Consider the following 21,245-nt stretch of genomic DNA (forward strand, 5'->3'; position numbering starts at 1 on the left):
CATGCACTTAAATCAAAAGCCTCCGGAATGTCACTGTGTCATTTTTTACGCCACGTCTTGCGCAAATCTGCTGTGTATGAAAAGTGGACGTGCGGGCATAAAGACTTGCATCTTTTAATAATCGGCTTTTAATCAACATGTACCCCCCCGTGTGCACGCTTTCGCAACGCCAACGGCGCGTTTCTTTACGACACGAAAGCGAACGCGACGAGATCGATCGCGACCATTAGTCGCCGGCTTCGCCGAATTCGCTCGCAAAACGGAAATGCTCGAGACGCGGAAAAAACGAACGTTTCTCACGTCGCGCTTGCATAGTAAGTCTTTTTTACGATTGAAAAAGCTGCGCCGTTAGTTCGAGCCATTTCAATGTCCGGCAGGCGACATGAGACGGGTATACGCGAAGCAAGCAGAAAAACGCACAAGTACCAGTTAAATGCTGTATTAAAGCCTCGTAAAATGCACAGGTGAATACGTAACTCGGTAACTTGTTTGACTGTATTCGATGACGCCGACGGACGTTAATTATGTATAATTGAAAAAAGATGTCGACACGGAATTTTTTAATTTACGCGACACGTATTTGAGATAACGATATTTGAGGAACACCAGGGATTGCGTTAAAATTTTCGCGCAGTTTGAGAGGATAAAGATTATCTGAATAAATATAAATCTTAATTGAAAAAAAGTGCAGTGTAATCTAGGTCGAATAAAAAAATGTAGATCACGGAGAATGACACAATATCGAGAGAAAGGAAGCAGGATGAGGGAAACGCTCAGTAATACTGCAACTTCATCATTATCTATTCCTTTAATTGCTTTAATTGTTTTTTTCCTCGATACGAAGCACTTTTTAAAAATTTCGATTTGCAATATTTTTTAAAATAGATAGCAACGCGTCAGGATCGCATTTAAAATTAAAATTCTGCGTTACATAAATACGACTATATCTTAATTTTATTTAATTAATTTTACAAGGTTTAACGTTAGGCGTGAAATCGTTAATTCTCGGTTCCTTAATTTTGTTGCCATCTAATCTCGGCATTGCGCCAAAAATGTCACCGAATGTAAAAAAAAAAGACGGTGCTTCCAAAGGTAGCTATGTTTTTTATTGCCCATTTCACTTTTAAAATTTGCTAATTATGTCCAATTCCACAAACAAGACGTTCTTGACTCGACTTGACCCGATGGCCATATATCGGAGCCGGATTGCCATCTCAAAATGTCAGAAATTCACGGAATTTTACAGCAAGGCGGGGCGGCCGCAAACTCGATCGATGTCTCATTCGGGGTCTTGACATTTTGGCCCCGAATAATTTTAAGATTCAAGGTTAGAATTTTTTACGCCAAGTTAATGCACGCGTGATAAATACAGAAACTGAAGCTTCCTGAAAAGAGAACGAAGAAAGATCGTCTCCCGCCTTGTCGGCTGATATTTTGCGATCGTCGCAACTAATTTAAAATCCGGATGGAATATTAATTCCTATATTTTAAAAAATTATACAACGTGCTCGTATTAAACAACGTGACAACGTAATTTTTATTCGTGACCTCGCTGAATCAATTAAAAAAGTGTAAATCTGCGAGTTAATGACACACATATACACGCACTAACCGCGTTTATATATGTATAACATAATTATATCAGAAATATAAATTATATATATATTTTAACTATTGAATTTTCGAGAGCGAATTATAGTTTATTTCAGACTAGGTCGCCTAGAGTCCGACAATTTAGTTTTATATCGCCACTGGAGCATCCAGTTGAACTTCGCATTTATTCGCTTGCACAATCGTGTCCGTTGCGTGCTTCTCGCGCAACTATATTTGGAATATGGAGCATGAAATCTCTAGGACAATTTCGACATTCATAAACTGAGTATATCTTTATGATGTTTATTCTCGTGTGAATATCTTCCAAATAATTCCGCCAATGTAGACACTAACTACTGACTATGACTTGAATTCATTAAAGAGCGTAGCATTGACGGAAGGATTTACTTTTGGTTATCTTAATTATTTTTAGATTGTTTTAGATTGTTAAATTTGCCAACGACCGTCCTTTCCTACAAACTGTGTCGCGTCTCGTGTAGCTTCCCGTTGAGAACAATGCGCGCCTAAAGCACGCATTTTGGAGCGTTTGAATAAATCACAAAATTAAAATGTAGACAATATACACACAGTGATATAACACGTAATAATACAGCTAACTGCCTCGAGAAAGGTGATGCTAAGTAGTCGTCTTTAGCGCCGAAGTGGCGTCTTTTATGTTTACGCGGCTTCGAGGTTTCGCGCAAATGTTCGGCGCCGCGGATTGCGGTTTTGCGTCGTTGATTACGGGGCGCACATTTATGCACGCGAGCGCGATCGTGATTCCCGGCGCGTGTTGCAATATGCGTGCGCCACGGTAATGACGCTTATTGTTAAGATCGTATCGTCCCCCTCCGTCTCTCTCCGTCTCTCTACGGTGCACACACGCGAATTTTGACACGGCGCCTTTATTAACGGAGAACTCGCTTGCACTTGCTCGTACGCCAAGCCAAACAATCTTCGTCGTTATCCACCGCGACTGGTCCACATTGAATTTCATTGATCGCGCCTCGCGCGTGGCATTATATCACTGATCGCTCCGCGATCGGATCTCGGTCGCCTTCTCGACGAGCGATCCGGCGGACTATTTGGGTCAACGAGAGGGAAATCTTCGCTCGGTTCTGCAATTTCGCCGGTGCGCCGACCAGACATTTGTCCTCTCGACATTATTGCGATTGCGTCGCTTCTACAATTTTATTTAATCAAGACGAGAGTATCCCGATAATGATAAATAATAACGAGTGTTGATAACCATTTACGGAAGGCGAGACGCGGATCTTACAATTGGTTCGCGGAAAGGCGGACGCACGTAATCGAGCTGGTAAAAAAAGCTGGCGAAACTGCAAAAACATGGGCGTTTATAATAAGTACTATATTGATATTACACACATCGATATTTATATAATCTCCACCCGGTTACGTGGGTAAAAGTTCTTGCAGTAATACATGAACGATACATGAAACGTGTAATACGATTTCCATATTTAAGTACGAAATATATAGTAACGAATATGTGAAGACGCAATTTTCATATATTAATTGCGAAAGTGCAAACCAGTTAAATTAGCTTTATGTTTATTATTTAATTAGAATTTATAATTTTTTTAAACTGACCTTCGTGTGGACTCGCAAAATATTTCGTGCGATTAAATTCCGGCACGTGTCGAAAGGTAAGATAATAAAAAATTGATTCCCCGCGCGCACGTACGTAATAAAAATTGCGAGAAGCGCGAAATCCCGGGACTCCGCCATTTATTACTGCAAAAGGAGCGAGATAACATACGCACTTAGCTCAAACGCCCGTGTTTCCTTCATCGTTATGAAATCGCATTCGCGTTAAAGAGTTACATAAAATGACAAAAAGCATCGGGCGGCAACAGTTTTATTCTAACGTGATAATTTATGTTAGAAACGTTCCCGTCTCTTTTACGATGCACACTCGCGGGCTGAGCCCGCGGACTCGTTCGTGCACATTTACAGGCGTAACGCGGGCAAAGTTTTATAGACGTGGAAAGTTGCATGATCCTCTTGGCACAAGCGGAAACTCGATAAGGATTGTTCCGCGTTTGGAAGTGGGTTCGTAGATCGAAATCTCTTTTGGCGGGCGGCCAAGTTGCCGAGGCATCCTGCAATAAAGCAGTTTTCGTTGAGGTCAAACTAATCTCGATAGAATATAGAATTTAAACTGCAATATGAACGCCGTAATGCAATATTAAATTATGTGTAAAACTCGAGCAAGAGATTTATAGATCAAAATTTCGATTAACTGTTGCAAGCACTCGGTGAACAAACGGGGAACGATAGGAGTATAAAAGGGTGAAGAAACGGGGAATTTCCAATTCTCTCGACGATTCATGATAAATGCGTCGCGATATAATAAATTTAAATCACATTTATGTTAATAAAATGTTTCCGAATGTGTCTCAGCTTTTTTATCGTCCGCCCGTTGCTCAGACTTGCGGTCGATACACGAGCCTATCGCGTAGCACGTTGCGAACTGTCGGCGTCCAAACGGAAAATCAGCCAGAGATCGTTTACCGTGCGAAGATCGCGATTTCATCGATCAAGATCGCGCCGACTTCCTGCAATGAGCAATCGAAGGACGATCTCGAACTCGCTCTACGGCGCGTGTCGGCGATGACGGCGACGTCGCGCCGATTGCGAAAGCGCGGTATACGCGGTATAAAAAAGAAGAAGAAAAAGAAAACAGAAATATAGCGTGCGTGTGTCGCGTAAAGGAACGCGCGAGAGAGTCCGTAACGCGGCGAAAGAGACTCGACGCTCGGGAGAGTGCAACGCGCTGTTACGTGTCACACTTCCGTTTTCACTGCCCGAGATTCGAGGGCGTCACACGCGAATGAAGAACTCGCGCGAATCGCCATCGACAACGGATATTTTAATAATAAAAATTCGCAAACAAAATCGATGCCGCGTTTGCATAATCGAGCACGCGATGTATTCGTCTGTGAAATCAGAAAGGGTGCAGCCTTGCAAACTCTTTTGTGAATAACTTTTCGAGCAACACGCGAGGAAATTTCGTAGATTGCGGCGCTTCTTCAATCTAATTACGCTTGTCATGTCATTTTTAATTTTTGATATCTATACGACATAATTTTTCTTCTGCGTACTCAAAAATGTCGTAAAGATTATTCCATTTTATTAACCGGATTTTTATGCCGGATTTGGAGAATTTATATTCTCCTTTGATGAAAGCTTAATTGACGTGGTATCTTCTTATTTCACTTTTTAATTAGCAACTTTAAACAGTGTGACATAAATTTTTTGGTCAAGGTTTAGATTAAGGTCTCGCTTGGAATTATTCAAAAGATTGTGTTATTTATTTACATTTTATATTTATTTTATATTAAATTATGAGTGGATTCATTGATATTATTGCTATTCTATATTCATATTCATCAATGTTACTTGATCACATATCGATTCTCTGAATTGCAAAATACGACATCACGGTTGACTTATGCATTCGCTAACACACCGACATGGTGATTTAAACGCAAATGCAAATTGATACTTCGTCCTTGAACGCCACGGACGATCACGCGGAGGATCGGAAAGGAATCGTTTGAAAGTGGCTACCCCGCGATCGAGCAAACGGCAAAAAGGTTTTGCGGTATACTGTACAACATTTACGCCTTGAATGCAATTGAGAGTAACTGCCGCGTAACTGTTCCCTCGGAGCCTTCTGAATGCATAAAATCACCCCTGCCCACGATCGCAGAAACCAAAACGTGATTTAAATGACCGACAATGAGAGCGCAATCATATCCGTTTGAACTCGCTGTTACACATCCGTACGTTTACAGTAATTTGCCGTTATTGTGGATCCTCAGCGATACTTTCACCGTCCAATTGCTTATTTCTCCGTAAAATCCGAAATCTGTCTCTGTTGTCTATGATAAATCATCTTATTTAATCTCCAGTGTTCATCTCGAAAGCAATAAAAATTAATAAAAATTTATCTTACAAAATTACGTATAAAAACACTGTTTTTAATTTAAATATTTTGTAATACCTATTGTATTTTTTTACATCTTCCTTTCTTTCTCACTTCTCATTATTATCATGATAGAGTGCATCTTATAAAAACGCTATACGTTTAAATGCGGTGCTTCAAAAATTCTAAATATTCCAACTATGAGATAAAAGTCTATTTTTATAGATACAATTAATTACAAGAATATTATTAAATGCAACGATAAATTTTATAAAAGGTTTCACCTATCTCGAATCAAGTATTCTTGAATTAATTATTCCCGAATTAAGTAATTCAGTCAGACGCTTACTGTTGTTTATTATACTTTCGCGATGAGTTTATGCACCTGTTTGTTGATACACCACATCGGCAAAACGTTCGCCTCCTCGCAGCATCTCGGCGTTACGAAATGCATCGTCGGCAGGAAAGTACCGATTTCGCCTACGTGCCGAACACCGGAAATTATGTGATCGATATAAATTACGGCCGAAGGCTGAAAGAGAGTGAGAGAGAGAGGGAGTAACGAAGAGAGAGAGATCGGGCTTCTCGAGATGTGTCGAAATGTTTTGACCAATCGAAAATTTTTCCGAAAAGTTCTCCTCCACAAGAGGCGTGGTGGGTGCACGAATATTTTTCTTATTTCATGCGCGAGTAACCGGAAACGGATTGACGGTGGAATTGATGTCAGTGAGGAGCTCGTATCCCTCTTTCTCTCTCGTAACGCCGGCGCCGCGATTGCAATTGACATTATCCGTCGATTGCACCTTCTGATAACGTGAAATCACCGCAATTTCTCGATAGACTGCCGTGATGTAATTAATTCACGAATTTAGCCCTGAAATGCTCGTGGATACGTAAATAATTGTCGAGATTAATCTCTCTCGCACGACCTGGTTTCGCGGACATATATTGAACGCATGCAGCAAACTAAGTTTCTTTGAGACTGGAATATACAATCAACATGTTAATCAGAGGTATATGGTTAACTAAAGATATATAAGTAATTTCTCTGAATAATCTCCTATACATCAATTTATTTATCAAATTATTACAATACACAGTAGTACATCGATTATTCCTGATTCCATAAATCGTGACTATATAAAGATATACGCAAAAATTTACCGTTGTAAACATGTAGCGAGTCGAATAAAAGGAATTGAACGCGGCAACATTTTATATGCCCGCAAAATTCTTTTAAAAAAGTTGGGTCGAAGTTAAAAGCCTGTTAATCCATTTAGCGAACGTTGCGCTATAACGATGCCGCGATACGCCGTGATTATGCATAAAGGAAAAGTTGCGAGAGTTCGCCGTTGATCCACTGGATCGATCTGAGAGGCCGCGCGATCAGCGCGGGATACCGTCGCCACCGTTGCGTAATCGCCGCGCGTCTAAACAGTCACCTCCGTCGGCATCGTGCACCAGTTCTCAGGCACCGCGGAGCGTCGCCTTTAAAGTCGTTTTAATCTTAAATCGGGCGCAGACGAAGATCGTTCGATCATCCGACAGTGTCGATGGCCTAATCTGAATTCATTTGCCATCAATCGTCCCGGCCGTGTTGAGGCATATTGTCTCGCTTCTCCGATTAAATTTGCGTATCAATTAATTTTGGAAGAGCGGCGAGACAGAAATGTTGTAACGGATGTTTGTATCCTTTTACTGCTCCAGGGGGAGATTGTGTTTTTATCTCGCAGATTAAGAAAAAAACCGAGAATAAAAAGCATCTGGATTTTTTTCACTCTGGAAAGTCTGCGACGCCGACGTCGCTTTCAAGTTGTGACCTATAAATTGAAACGTGCGATATTATAGTCTCAAATGCATGCGTTTCAAGCAAAGTTTGTTTATCGTGCTACGAGGAAAACGAAGCTCGTAAAATAAGAAATTAAATCGATCTTAAAATATTTATGACATATTTCCATATAACTTATACTGCTTTCGGAAATATTTTTCCAGTTATATATTGGGTTGGCCAATAAGTCCGTGCGGTTATTTATAAGTAACATTTATAAGTAAAAAACCGCACGGACTTATTGGCCAACCTATTTTATATATATATATATATATATATATATATATATATATATATATATATATATATATTTTAGTTCAGATTAAGAGGTGACAACGAAAAATATCGTCGGGAAGATATGTCAATGTCTAGAATAAAGTATCTGAAATGGAGACATACGGACCGATAATATGGCTATATCAGTTAAGTAACTCATACTTGTCGAAGATACGACGTCGACGTTGGCATAAATTGTTCATGGAATTCCAAACGGCGCGGCGGCGCACCGCAATAAATTTTGCGACGGCATTCCGCGCTGCCATAACGCGAAATGTATCGCCCCACGCAGATTAAAATCGCGTCGGAAACGGTTTGTCGAATGGATTATGACGTTCGACGGAGTCAGGCGCGGAGCACAAATTAGAAATATGATATGATCCTGATAGATAGAGCCGTGGAATCGTGACGGCGCGGGCGGAGTTATAAAATCGCGCGTTATTAAATCACGTCTCTCGTTATGCACTGCGTGTCGTTGGTTCGCCACCTTGATTCCGTGTTATCCTTTCTTTTCTACGTCACCGCGTTTCCGCGCGAAAAGCACGTCCGGCAATGAAAGAATGCCGAGTCGTAAATACCTCGTAGCGCCACGCTACTCTATGCACGCGTATACCGAATAATATCCACCTGCAGAAATCGTCGAGATTATCCCTTATGTAATCGCTTTATACGGCGCGTAATCTCTTTTTCTCGACGGCGCGGCGCGGTCTGTGCATTCCGTTTGTCTAACGACCTCGCGAACAGCGATTCCCGCTGAATAGAGCAAAAAGTACCGCGCATTCTTACACATGCTCTCGCCACTCACAAGCGAATAGTCTTACTCTCGTTTAAATAATTTCATTGAAAATATTTACATTAAAATAATCCGGTAAAGACTACCGACAATTTTAATCTTAGCAACTGTTTAAAGAGCTGCTTCCGGACTACTATATAGGTATTTTGCGGGATATTGTTTTAAAGATCACAGAAAGCTCTACGTTTGTATCTCTTTCCAGAAAAATATTCCAGTTTCAACGAGTTCTAGTGTTCCAATTGATAGCAAAATTTCATTATAGAAGATTCGATGGAGTGCCGCAAACTAACGAATTGTTTTGATTCGCAGGAGATTGATGGAGAGGGGCTCGTCCATCCCGTGGCAGGAAACGCTGCGAGAAGCCACCGGCGAGTTCAGATTAGACGGATCCGCTCTTAGGGAGTACTTCCGGCCATTAGAGGACTGGTTGAGGACCGAGAATTTGAGAACGGGCGAAGTGGTCGGCTGGTCATACGGTAAAGAGAGAAAGAGCGGGGGGAGCAGGGAGGGGAAAGAGATAGACCGCTCGTTTAAATTTACAGGATTTAAACCCATTCTCTTTTTCGGCCGTTGCGACACTTTCCGCGCGTTGATTTACGGCGACGTCGTACGTCACGCTTATACCCCTAATTAAAGATAAATGTTACAACGGCCGGATACCACTGGAGATCGATTCAGGTGACGTTGTGGAGCCGGCGTAGTGCGACGCGATTCCTTTCGACGTAACTTGCTACAAATTATGCAATTTCCTACTGTAACAGATTGAAGGTTGCAGTTCCCACGTGCTACTTTACTGGCGAACGTTACAAATGTTCATTGTATGACGACATTCGACTTGTGAATTACGATCCGCTGTGTGTGTGTATGTTTGTTTGTGTGGTACGTGTATGTGTGTGTCCATAATACGGTGAAATTATTGAGATTAACGGCCTGCACCTAGCGAAGAGCATGCATCTTGCCAAATTCTTGACGCGCCGGTCACCGCGGTCGCGCGTTATATAAAAAACCGTTACACGTGGAAGAACTCGGATATATACATCGTGCCCCGCGCTCATCCCATAAATTACGCCGGTGCGTTTCGCAAGCATAGCGGAGCACTTCGAGCGGAATAAGTTATGAATTCTCTTAAATAAAGTAAAACCGTTATGTATGCGTAATAAATCAAGAAGTGTCGACATCCCCGACGAACGAAAGGGAAAACGGACAAGGACCTCGACAAGATCGATCGTGGCGATAATGAGGAACGATATCGCATTCCGCGAAGCTGCGAGGAATTCGACTCTCCTGGAAGGAGAGAAAAAAGAGAGAAGAGAACGCGAAGAAATCCGCGCGCGGTGACCACCGCGCCGTTGACGGAAGAGCACGCGCGCGAATGCCAGCAACGCGAATTATCCGGCCGCCGGCGGTCTTTTCTTGCCTTCGTGAAACGCCGAGGCATGTCTTTTTTTCCCGATAACGAAACGATAGCGAAACGTTCGCGCTATTTCCGCGATAAAACGCAGAGAGACGGCGCGCAGGGCCCCCGCCGTCGGGAGAGGAGGTCGATTGTAAAGTTCTGGCCCCGTGGGACTGGAAAATTGCGAAAGCGGAGTGTGAAACGAGGAAAAGGCCGCCAGGAAAAGAGAGCTAGGAAAGGATAAATATAGCGACGTATACTTAAAGAAGAAAAGAGAAAGAGAGCGATAGGAGAATCGTGAGACAGGCTCGACGACCGCACTCTCGTTTCTATCGCGCGCCGTAAGAACTCCCCGATGCATTCATCCATCCGTTTGCGAATTTGCGAAGAGGCGAGATCGAGATTCGCACACGTGCACGTGTGCATGCCGGCATCAGACTCGCGCGCGCGCGCGCGCGCGAGCTTCGTTTCTTCTCGCGTGAGAGCGAACATCGCGTTCACGTCAATCGGGAGCAGGGCACGCGTGATCGAGAAATCCAATTCGACTACGCAATATTATGTAATGAGGTTCCCCACCAGCCGGGGGCGATCGATCCAGTTACACGGGATTTCGTTACAGGAAGTAATTCTGGGAGAACATACACCTTTCCCCGAAAGAGCAGATCTCTAAATTAAGATATCTATATGTTGAGCGCGCGTTCGGCCGAGGAAACTGACTTTTTCTCCGCGAGGTATACGGTATATCTTGTAGTGCGCCGTAAAGGAAAATGCAAATCACGAAATAGGAAGACGGATTAGTCATGGTAGGAATATTCGTCATGTCCAGCCGCGGAAAGTGAAAAGACACAGCGTAATGTTAGAGAGTCGCTTTGGACAACCAATTTGCATTGCAGAAGTTCGTTTTACTTGATTGCAAGCGTTATGCAGGCAACGTATATTAGTATCGTTAGCTTAACCTGAATTCGAGCGCCGGCGCGCCGCGGACGCGTGCAGAGTCCGTCTTGCATAACGCTGCGCGCACGCCTTGTCAATATTTTCAACCAAAACAGCCGGACGAAACGCGACGGACAAATGCGGTGCATAAATCTGCGTTTGCTCTAGCAAAACGGTTATTTAGCGCGTTTAAGCGGCAGGAGGGGCTTCCTTCTCGGGAGATGAATTCCGATGGAAGGAGCAGATGTACGCGGAGACTCGTACACGTAACAGCGCGATAAGAAAAAAAAATCATGGAACGCCAGTCATATAATTTCACTTTCATTCGATCTTCGTTCTCGTTTCGCCCGGTAACGTCTCCCGGTTACGCACCGCGGTTAATGCACGTACGATGTAACGGAAAAAACAAAGAGCAAAGCTCTCGATCGAGCGAATGATAATAATTTCTCTAAGCGGTTTTAAGTACCGTTACGTGCAAAGAGATTGAAAGGAACAGTTGGATCAGGTATTATTTGATACGTCGCTTCGTTGTATGTACATATATAAATAAGTAAAAGTACGGCCTATACACGCGCACCGAGAGCAGGAACGTAGCCGCAAATAATTGAGAGATAGATCACTTCATCTTTAAAAGAATCGGTGGATATATTCCGTCTGTGCACTTTGCGGCCGTGAGCCACCAATTATCCTATCGTATTTCACTCGAGTAGATTGATGTTATTAAATTTTTCCAGTAACACTTAATCATAAAAACGATCGGTAATTTCTCGGAGCGATCGTGGCGCATTGGATAAGAAAAATCGCGTTAATACGTTATGCGAACTGAACTGAATGAAGTAATATCGGCGCATTGTGCTCGATGACGAGATAACGAGGTACATATTATTATTAAGTAGCGTTTCCACTCCCCGTGCCACCTTCCATCGACGTAGCCACAACTGATTAAACCCGCAAGAAATCGCTATCTAGCGAGAGACCCGAGATAGCTCGGCGCCGCAAGCCCCCTTAAATGCACGAGCAAATCAAGCGGAACGACGACACGTGATTCCAGCGAAAAAGCGATACTGATGAATTCGCCGAAAAATGTCCGCAAAACCGCGAAGAAACAAAGCCACGAAGGGAAAGGTAGACTGACCCCTCCGCCAGTGTGGTTTCCTTTACTCGCCGCGAGATTCTCTCCTTCCTGCTCCTGTCGATCTCGATTACGGGATTTTAGAACGGCCCGTTTCCTCCCCTTCGCCCCTTCCCGGCGAATCGATCGCGCGATCTCCGTAGCACGCTCACTTTGGACGATCGAGAGAATATCTTAGCTGCTATTTCGATAAATGCAGGTTTCATTATTCTTTTTTTTATCCGTTAGAGCAGCGATTTTAATCAATCGATCGTGACGCGAGTAAAATGCGAGCTGGGTTCCGTTGACCACTTTCAATAATCTAAAAAAAGTGATATAATTATGTAATTTAATAGTATGTTAATTTGTTACATAGACGGAGACTTTTGCAAAAGGAGCATAGAGACCGCGGGCCTGCAGGTTTACGGTAGCGGCTTCTACAACGGCGGCATATCCATCTCCACGTCTTGGATCGCGACAGGAACCATGATGATTCTTTGGATTGTATCAACGCTCTATTGAACGCATCAACAACCCTCTATTGAACAATTCGACAACAAGTAGCCGATTCATCATCGAGCAATGATAATGAATTTAGGGAGAGCTCGTTATACCGATTACGCGTCATCTGCCAAAATACACCAAATCATATTCCTATAACATCACTGAATAAATCTTGAAAATAGTGAAATTATTCGCCCGAATATATCTGGTCGGTTGATGGCAAAATAATAATCGTTACTGCCAAGTAATACAAGTACTTTAAAGTACACTCTTGTCAAGCGTGTGTGTGTATGTGTCAAGCTGCACGCTTTACGTGATGTAAAAAGGTCACACTGTCAATTTACAAATATTATTATTACGTAGATCTGTATAATTGTAATACTATTAATATTAAACATTTATTACTATATATTATATTATATGTCATGCTATAATATTATACGCAGTATTACAATTAAGAATATAAAGCGTGCATGAAAACGTATGTATTGTGCGTGGGTGTAAATGCATAAATCATTTCATAAACTTGAACGGCTCATGATTCACGCCCTGTAACTATTAGCACTGTTGTGGTTGACCAAATAAAATTATACCTATACTGTTGTAAAAAAAATGCGTCGGAATATTCGCTGAAACGCTCGATTGTCCGATATTACGTCATTTTTACGAACAGTTTCATTTTCTAAGTATCTGACTCTGTACGTTCCGGTTCTTCTAACAGGATTGCAAAATCGAGGCTCGGCATCGTCACGCATTCTACAACGCTACTTTTTCAGCACAAATGGGCCGAAATATTTTTTTTCGGCCCGGAACCGTCACATTAAGAGAGCTCGTTAAACGGCATACTTGACTTTCGCGTCGACGTACGGAAGGAATAAAGGAAGGATATTTTATATTCGCGAAAGAAAGAGGAATCCTCTCGAATGGCACGCACAAAAGCTGCTCGACGACAAAAGCCACGCCGGACGGCTCCCTTAACTTGCGTAATTGAAAGCCGGCGAAATCGTACCAGGTGAAATCGCGCTTTTGCTGTCAAATTACCGGTAAACTGAATCGGACCACCTTATCCCTTACTATTTTATTGCATCTTTTACCGCCACCATTAGATCGCTCAATCCTTTTAACTACCGTACCTCACGTATCATGCGCATTTTCGTTCGCTTCGGCATTAGCAGGTCGTGAATGCGAATAACGATTACCGAGACGATCTCGATAAATAGCGTATAAACGTATATACAATTACACGATTCGCTTCGATCGCATTCTTCTAAATTACGGTGAATGATATGCCTGAATACTAAAGATTTTATAACACTGAATATTTAAAGTATCCAGTCATAAAAATCTCAATAAACTTTAATAAGGAATTTTAGCAATTAATAATTTTAATAAAATGCATATGATTCAGATTTGTAACGAACAGATGTCTTCGCGAAGATAGCATCCACTTTCTCGAAGACCGTAAAATTAGACGCATGAATATTAATCTTGGATACAAACACAACAATGGGGGGGGGCTCTTATTAAACCCTTTTGTTTCACGGCCGCTCTCTCATCCGATTTTTCATTGCAGCATGCGCCGACGCGTAGGACGTCAGCTTTCACGTGTAAGAAATGCCATTATTGTTTTGCAAAGGCACGCCACTGAAACGTACCCGTAATTGCACAAAGGTGGTCCCTGCTGTCCAGAAAACTGGTCCGCCCGTCTTGCGTAATGAGAAGACGCGGAAATCGACCGCGTCGGGCAAAAAGAAACGTCTTGCATCATCATCGAACGTGCACGCATTTCATCGCGCGCGCGACCGGAAATATTTCTGATCTTATCATTTCACGCGGCGGACACGAAGCACACCATCTTGCGCATAATATACCCCGACGACGACGACGAAAGCGGAATATTTGATTTCAATACCGGTCGCGCGAGAGTTTCATATCTTCTGGCACGGCGCAGATTGATTTCTCGCATTTTCGCGATTCGCGACTGATCAACTCGTCGAATTAACGACATAGCGTGCAATTATTCCTCCCTTGCATAATCGAGAGGTAATTCGCGCCGCGAGCTAAGTCCGCGCTTCCTGTCGCGGAGAAGACACGGCGATTCTATTAACTGAAACGACGCGAATACGCAATTTTAATTCATTCTGGGATAGCGCTTTAAACACACGGAAATCGACAAAAGCTATAAAAGAGACCATAGAATCCGTAGTACCTGACTGTTCCAAATTGATCTATCCCATTACGGAATCGTAGATTGCCCTGCAATTAAGCGTCGTCGTTATTCTAAGTTTCTATCTGGAATCATTTTGAAATTCTTACTTAACGTGAGCGAGATATTACTTCACACGATACATCAGACACATTACCTCGTTACGTTCGAAAGAGCGATTCGTATTCCACTCGATGCATATCCGCCGGTATTAATCTGAAAATAAGAAATCAAGTTGATTGTCAGGAATACATAATCTCTCCTCGTTACTCATCGGGCATAGGCGCCACCTTACCGAGATATGGACTCCTAATTTCGTTTAAATTGCCTTTCCGTCATTTGAAAACTCAATCGGATATTAAGTTAATGTTATAATATCGCGATTTTTGAAGGGATATTTCAATAACTACAAATAATAAAGAAATAGTTATTTCCACCAATAAACGAATCATATTATAGGCACCATAAATTGACTGATAAATATTGAAGATTCAAAATTTCAATTACTAATGATCAGTTGCACAATAGACATTTTGGATTAATTATATTATTTTCATTTTTATTTCTATATCTTTCTTATTTTCACAATAAAGAGCGATGGAGCGGTAATAGGTGAAGGATAAATTTAATGAAAGAAGACATTGATGAAAGAAGTTTCTCTCCCGTTGATAATGCTAGGATTAAGCAATATTGATGGATAACGTTCGTGAGAGAGGCTTCTGAGGACCGATCATAAATCGCTCGGAGTGGAAACCGGTCAGAGATGGATGAACCGGACGTACGTCGCGGTTTGGTTGGTCGACGCCCATGAAACGGTTTGGCGATCTGCCCCAAAACTGGTCCGACCAGTTGCATAATCGGAAGACCGGGAAGTCGTGCCTTTCCGCGAAACGTCTGCGAGGCGCACAATGAGAGTCGACTGACTGGACGCCAACTCTCGTCCACTTTCACCGTCGGTCGCGCGCACCGTTTTAGCCGGTGGTTTTAGCCGCGACGCAACCACCGGTTATATCCGCGGACGGCCGAAATCGGCGAGAGAGGAAAAAAAGAGAGAAAGAGAGAGAAAGGGCGAAAAAAAGAGCCGCGCAATTTCGCCGCCCGGCCGGAATCGGGTGTAATCGTTTTAATTGAGGCCTCTTGGAAAGGTGGAGCCTCGACAAACGACGAACCGACGAAATCGTTTCGAAATTGTCCGTGAAAGTGATCCAGAAAGCAGATCGGCTCCACTTCGCCTCCCTCTGCCGATACGCCGGCATTGATACAGGTGCATGTTTTGTGTAGTATCGCAAAAAGAAGAAAGAAAAAGTCAATTCGTTTCATACACCTGTACTTCGCGAGTTAAGCAATTCGAATGCCGACGGGCTGAGGAATCGGTTACGTCACGCGTGTCGACCGTATGGAAAATTATATATGAAATCGGTTCGCAAGATAGATAACACGAGATGGACCGGGCACCGAAGGGAATCGATCGCGCGTACTTATGGGCACGCGACGTCGTTCGGTCGTTTCGAAACTGGTCGGTGAAAGTGATCAAGCTCCAAAGAGATTAAAGATAAACATATATTAAAAGACACTAGCATTGCATATTTAACTCTCTAGTGCGCGCATTAGCATATCCAATTAATTAGCATCTAAAATGTAACTAATTAATTCGACAGAAGTATGCTAAATTGGCTTTGCTGTAGAACTTTCTACCACAGAATTGGCGATCCGTTTTGCTGTCTTTCGTCGCGTAGCGAAAATCAATATCAAAACGCAAAACTTTTGTTTTAAAATAATTCCCTTTAATCTTGTACGCAATTTTTTTAATAAAAATAAAGTAATAAAGTAATAGATTACAAATTATATTAGCTATATAATTTTACGAGATTTGTCTCTACTTTCAAATTATATATAACATTGTTTTAACATAATTTATATTTTATTACATTTATGTTATGTACAGAAAATAAAACCAGCATAAAATAATTTTAACGTCACGATGATCTTTATCTGGTTTTATTTGACGGAAAAAAATAGTTGTATTACAGTTAACGGCCTGACAAATAGCGAGAGATAATGAAGGTTTTCTGCCTTTTGAAAGGCGCACTTTTGAGAAACAACAGGCTGCATCGGAATCGTTATGGTGATCGTAAAGACTATTACGTCTGCGAAATAAACTCGGGGTCAACGATATCCCAGAATAATATCTGGCATTACTTGGCTGGTAATGAGGGTAATTATGATTAGTGTTGTTCCAGCGAAACAATGCTCAATTCTTACGTAATGCGAGACATAGAGCGGCACCAATGTCACTGTCTCGAGCGGTTGATTTATTTAGGTTGATTTATACAACGAATTATATTAGCTAATGCAGAAAGCGTGAACCAGTTTAATTATTGTTTTTTTCTCGGTTTTTTTTTGTTATGTAGCATTTGAATTTTATTCGCTAATTAATCTTGCATATTTATTTTAACAGCTTTTTTATACAAAGATGTAAAGAGATATAATATATATGTACGCTTTTTTGTCGATTATATAACAAAATTTGCTATAAAAATGATAAAATCAAGTAAAATAAAATTTCATAACACGCATGTTGAAATATCCGTAACGAAAAGTCTAAAGTCAAATAAAGTAAATAACGTAACACAAGTTACGTTATCTCTTACAGTTTCGTGAATTCCCTCTTTCGTTTCTGTTCATTGATTTGAAAATTCATTAACAGCCTTGTTACGAAGAGATTTCTACTTCTTGTTTTTAATAAAATAAAAGGCGGGTGGAAAAGAAGAAAGTCAAGCATAATATATTCAAATTACAAAACGGAAGTGCCGGATTGCGCGTTTCAAGTAACGCTTTCGCGAGAAGTGTGATTTTTTATTCCCGCTTGAAGATTTATAACTGTAAGCCACCGTTTCATAATAATTACCGTACTAGATTTCTTTTGCGTATACTCGTCCGATATTAATCTTACCTCCCGTGTTTAAACAAACCACGTTACTAAAAACTTTTAGAATCTTTTTTATATGCATCCACATCGTGTAAAATAATCTTTTTGTCTAGATTTTAATTTATTTCCAATTCTTGTCTTTACCATAATCATTACAAAGTGATAATTAGTGAAATCAGCAATTCATAAATGTATAGGAGACAGAATTATCTATCTTCATCATTCTTGGCATTCTTAAACGTCCATTTGATTTGGTACAAAACACCTGAGTTTCATCGTTACACGATATTCGATCAGTGTGATTTATTGGATCAAATCCCCTATAACGAAATTCGACGCCATCACGTGCACGATTGTCACTGCGCCGCAGGAGTTGATTTCCCGCTCTCCGGGTCGCCGTTTCAACGTTCTCCATTACTCCACAATACTGTTTTCAAAATATTAGAATGCTCGATGAGCACGCAAAAAATTCTGCAACCCGGCCGCTTTCTATTTCCTATTTCCAAATCTCGCAACGCACGACGCATGAAACGTTTGAAACGTTTCACCCGATCAGCCGGGCGCATTAAACAACGCGACATATTAGTGTAACCGTTATGCAATTCCCGTTGTTCCGCGCCGTTCTACCTTCGATCGATTCGCAATCGAAATCTCGCAAAGGCGGTTCCCAATGGCGGATGCAGAATTGCATAAATCCGCCGAGGCTGGGTGTCGAAGTCTTTCTCTCTCTCCTCTCTCCTCCCGGCGCAATAATCCTACATCTCGCGATCGTATATTATTTGTAAAATCAATCATTGATATCCATTTCTCCGAAGTACATATCTACGTCGTCGGTGATTACAAGGAGATTTTCCCGGTGCAATTATCCTTGAGCAATCGTTTGGTTGCGACAATCGTCGTATCGTCGTTGGCGCACGATCGGTTCAGCTCGAAATTGGTGCGAAAAGTCCAGGCGTATCTAAAGGACGAAAAATCGACGGAAAAGCGAATAGATGTGTTATTTACGAGACGGCCGCTCCTTACGGCAGTGGCTTGTTTATCCACTTTAGATGCAAGGACAAAGAGAAGTCGATCTAAATGCCACGGGCGAGACCGCAGTTCTCGTAGTTTTCTCTCCTCGATTGCTCGATACCGGCAAATCGCCGTGCTTAATTATGATATCGCGAAAAGAGATTTAACAATCTCATTCGCCGTTAATAAGCAACTAATAAGATAAATGCTCGGTATAATTATTCCCGCTCTTATTTTAACGCGGTCGAATGTTATAATTTAAATTAAAAAATCACGAGAGTGAGACATAATAATCAACGTGACATTAAACGCGCTTACGCCATATTTTCTGCAGTCTATCGTTTATCCGGGTTTATCTAATTGAATTAAAAATTGATGGATTATCGGGCTTATTTATAAGAGCTATAATACGGTATTACGGTATCGGTTCGTATTTACAATCGATCTCGTGTACAAATAAACGGTAATAATCCATACGGTCGTCATGTTGCCGTCTCGCGACACGTTTCCACAAATTGTAAATATATTTCAAACGTAAATGCCCGGGGATCCTCCGTGTATTATTGAGCAACGGTGCTCTACGCGTGATTTCACACAAAATTGCGAAATGAATTAATCGGCATGCCGCACCGGTGCGCGCGACATCCAGTTGGCTCTACCGTCATTAAAACCTTCGTATTAATGAGCTCGGTTACGCCGTGACGAACGAGCGGGAATTCGGTCAGGGATTTTGCACTTGGGGTAACACTTGACGCTTCGCGACACATATTTATGTGCCATTTCCCTTGCTGGAAATAATGAGATCTGCTAAATATCTCGACCGAGCAACGCGAGAGCTTACAGGGAATGCAATTTTATTAAAACTTACGAAAAATTCGTAATTACTTCCACCAGATAAAACAAGCAGGTAAGAGCGTGTTGCGTAAAAAGTTTGGGCCGGCGAGGAAGTGAATAATTTCTATATTACTTAAAGAAGAAAAAATTATGATCAACGAGCGGATGTGCAGTTACTCGATGAAAAATGTTTTCTTCAGCAAGCCGCGCGTTCTTATAAGAACGCATAATTCGATTAACTATGTTATATATCATCTCACGAATTTTTTTCATGTGATATTTGAATTTAATATAGAAACAATCTTTGCAGAGTTTTTATCATTTTATTCTGATACTAAATTAAACCGGTAAATCGCGAATAAAATATGCGCACGTTAATAAAATTCATTCATTTAATTTACATATACATATATAACGAAAATGGAGACATCTTTCTCGAAAATTTTCAACATGTTTCGAAAATAATAAACAGCTTTTAATTTTAATAAACGTATTATTAAACGTGGATAGCACGTTTCTCCGCATTTTCTTTTTCACTAGTTGGATAATCGCTGAAATGCACATCGTCCAGATAAACGATACCCAACTTACAATACAAAACCTACTACGCAGCTATTGCCCTTTGCAATTGCGAAATGTTTGTTTTGTTAGCTGCAATTGCACGATAGAGTGCACACGTAGGACCTGCATTATCAAGATTGTCGTACGCGAACTGGCATTTGCATAACGACCAGAGAATGGGTAAGACGAAAAAGATTATTGTATTTAATTCAAGATGTTTTACTTCCAGATAAAACAAAGAAAACATAAGTGAAAGAATTATTTAATATTTATCACCTAAAAGTACGTCAGTTAAAAGCAATTCTATAAGGACATTCAATTGTTTATATATATATATATATATTAATTTATTTAAATAAAATCTCTAATGTTTCAAAGTATGTTGACAATGCTGGTAAATATGATTGTTTTAAGTTCCAAAGCTAGGTTTATTTCCAACAATGACTAATTTTGATGAAATATACAAGCGGCACTGGCAGCAGGGGGCGTTCCCTCGTAATTACTAATTACACTCTATTTAGTAGGATGCTGTGCAGCGTTACGAGATTAAGCGGTCGATGCTTCGAACGACGATCCAGTCCGTAGTCCGATCTATTGCGTGCCGCGAGAATAAGAGGGAACGCGGTGAATTGCCCTCCCAATCATCTCATTACACGAGTCTGCTTGCTCTCGACTGTTCCGACAGACAACTCTAAACTCCGGCTTTCGCCTATCTATTCCAATTCTTTCCTAACATCAGCCGCATCTACATCCGACACATCAGGCTGCGAGCGAAAATAAACTGTTATAACCGCGGGATATAGAGGATCGTATGCACTATTAATTTGCAAATAACGCAAATAGATACACGGCATAATACAGTGGCGCAATAAATAACAAACAGTGTAAGATAACGCAGGTAAAATTACAACGTTACCTCGGTTTTATGCGATGAAAAGCCACGAGTTTATATTAGATTACATTATGAAATAGTATAAGTTCATATTTTGCGCTTGTCGCCTGATCGGTCTACCATTTCCGTCACGCAACCAAGCGTGGCCGAAGAAATGTCACATCAGTCCCCACGAAATCGAAAGTGACTTTTTTTCTGTTAATATATGATGTAAGGAAAACCGATCTTTGTTTTAATAGCCTACTTTTTCGAGAGCCACTTGGCTGTTTCACCGTTTCTCGATTCGCTTACTCCTTTCCGCTCTCGAAGTCGCGCCGAAAATTTTGTCAACCTTTCTCTGTACGCAATATACCGATTTCGCGTTCTCCAACCGCCTGTCATGCTCCGTTGCTGACTCGCAATGGCACTTCTCTGGTCGCAATGTCA

General features: G+C 41.4%; 1 protein-coding gene across 1 annotated transcript in view; it reads left to right on the plus strand.

Moving 5' to 3' along the window:
• Ance-3 (angiotensin-converting enzyme Ance-3) overlaps positions 1 to 12,800 on the plus strand; it is a 48,527-nt gene extending 35,727 nt beyond the window's left edge. The window contains exons 12-13 of the mRNA XM_071777874.1: positions 8,752 to 8,918; positions 12,259 to 12,800. Of these exons, the coding sequence (XP_071633975.1) occupies positions 8,752 to 8,918; positions 12,259 to 12,404 (313 nt within the window). The 3' untranslated portion in view covers positions 12,405 to 12,800. The remainder of the gene's footprint in view (positions 1 to 8,751; positions 8,919 to 12,258) is intronic.
• The last annotated feature ends 8,445 nt before the right edge of the window (positions 12,801 to 21,245 follow it).

This window comes from Temnothorax longispinosus, chromosome 5 (assembly GCF_030848805.1).
Source record: "Temnothorax longispinosus isolate EJ_2023e chromosome 5, Tlon_JGU_v1, whole genome shotgun sequence".
Taxonomy (NCBI): domain Eukaryota; kingdom Metazoa; phylum Arthropoda; class Insecta; order Hymenoptera; family Formicidae; genus Temnothorax; species Temnothorax longispinosus.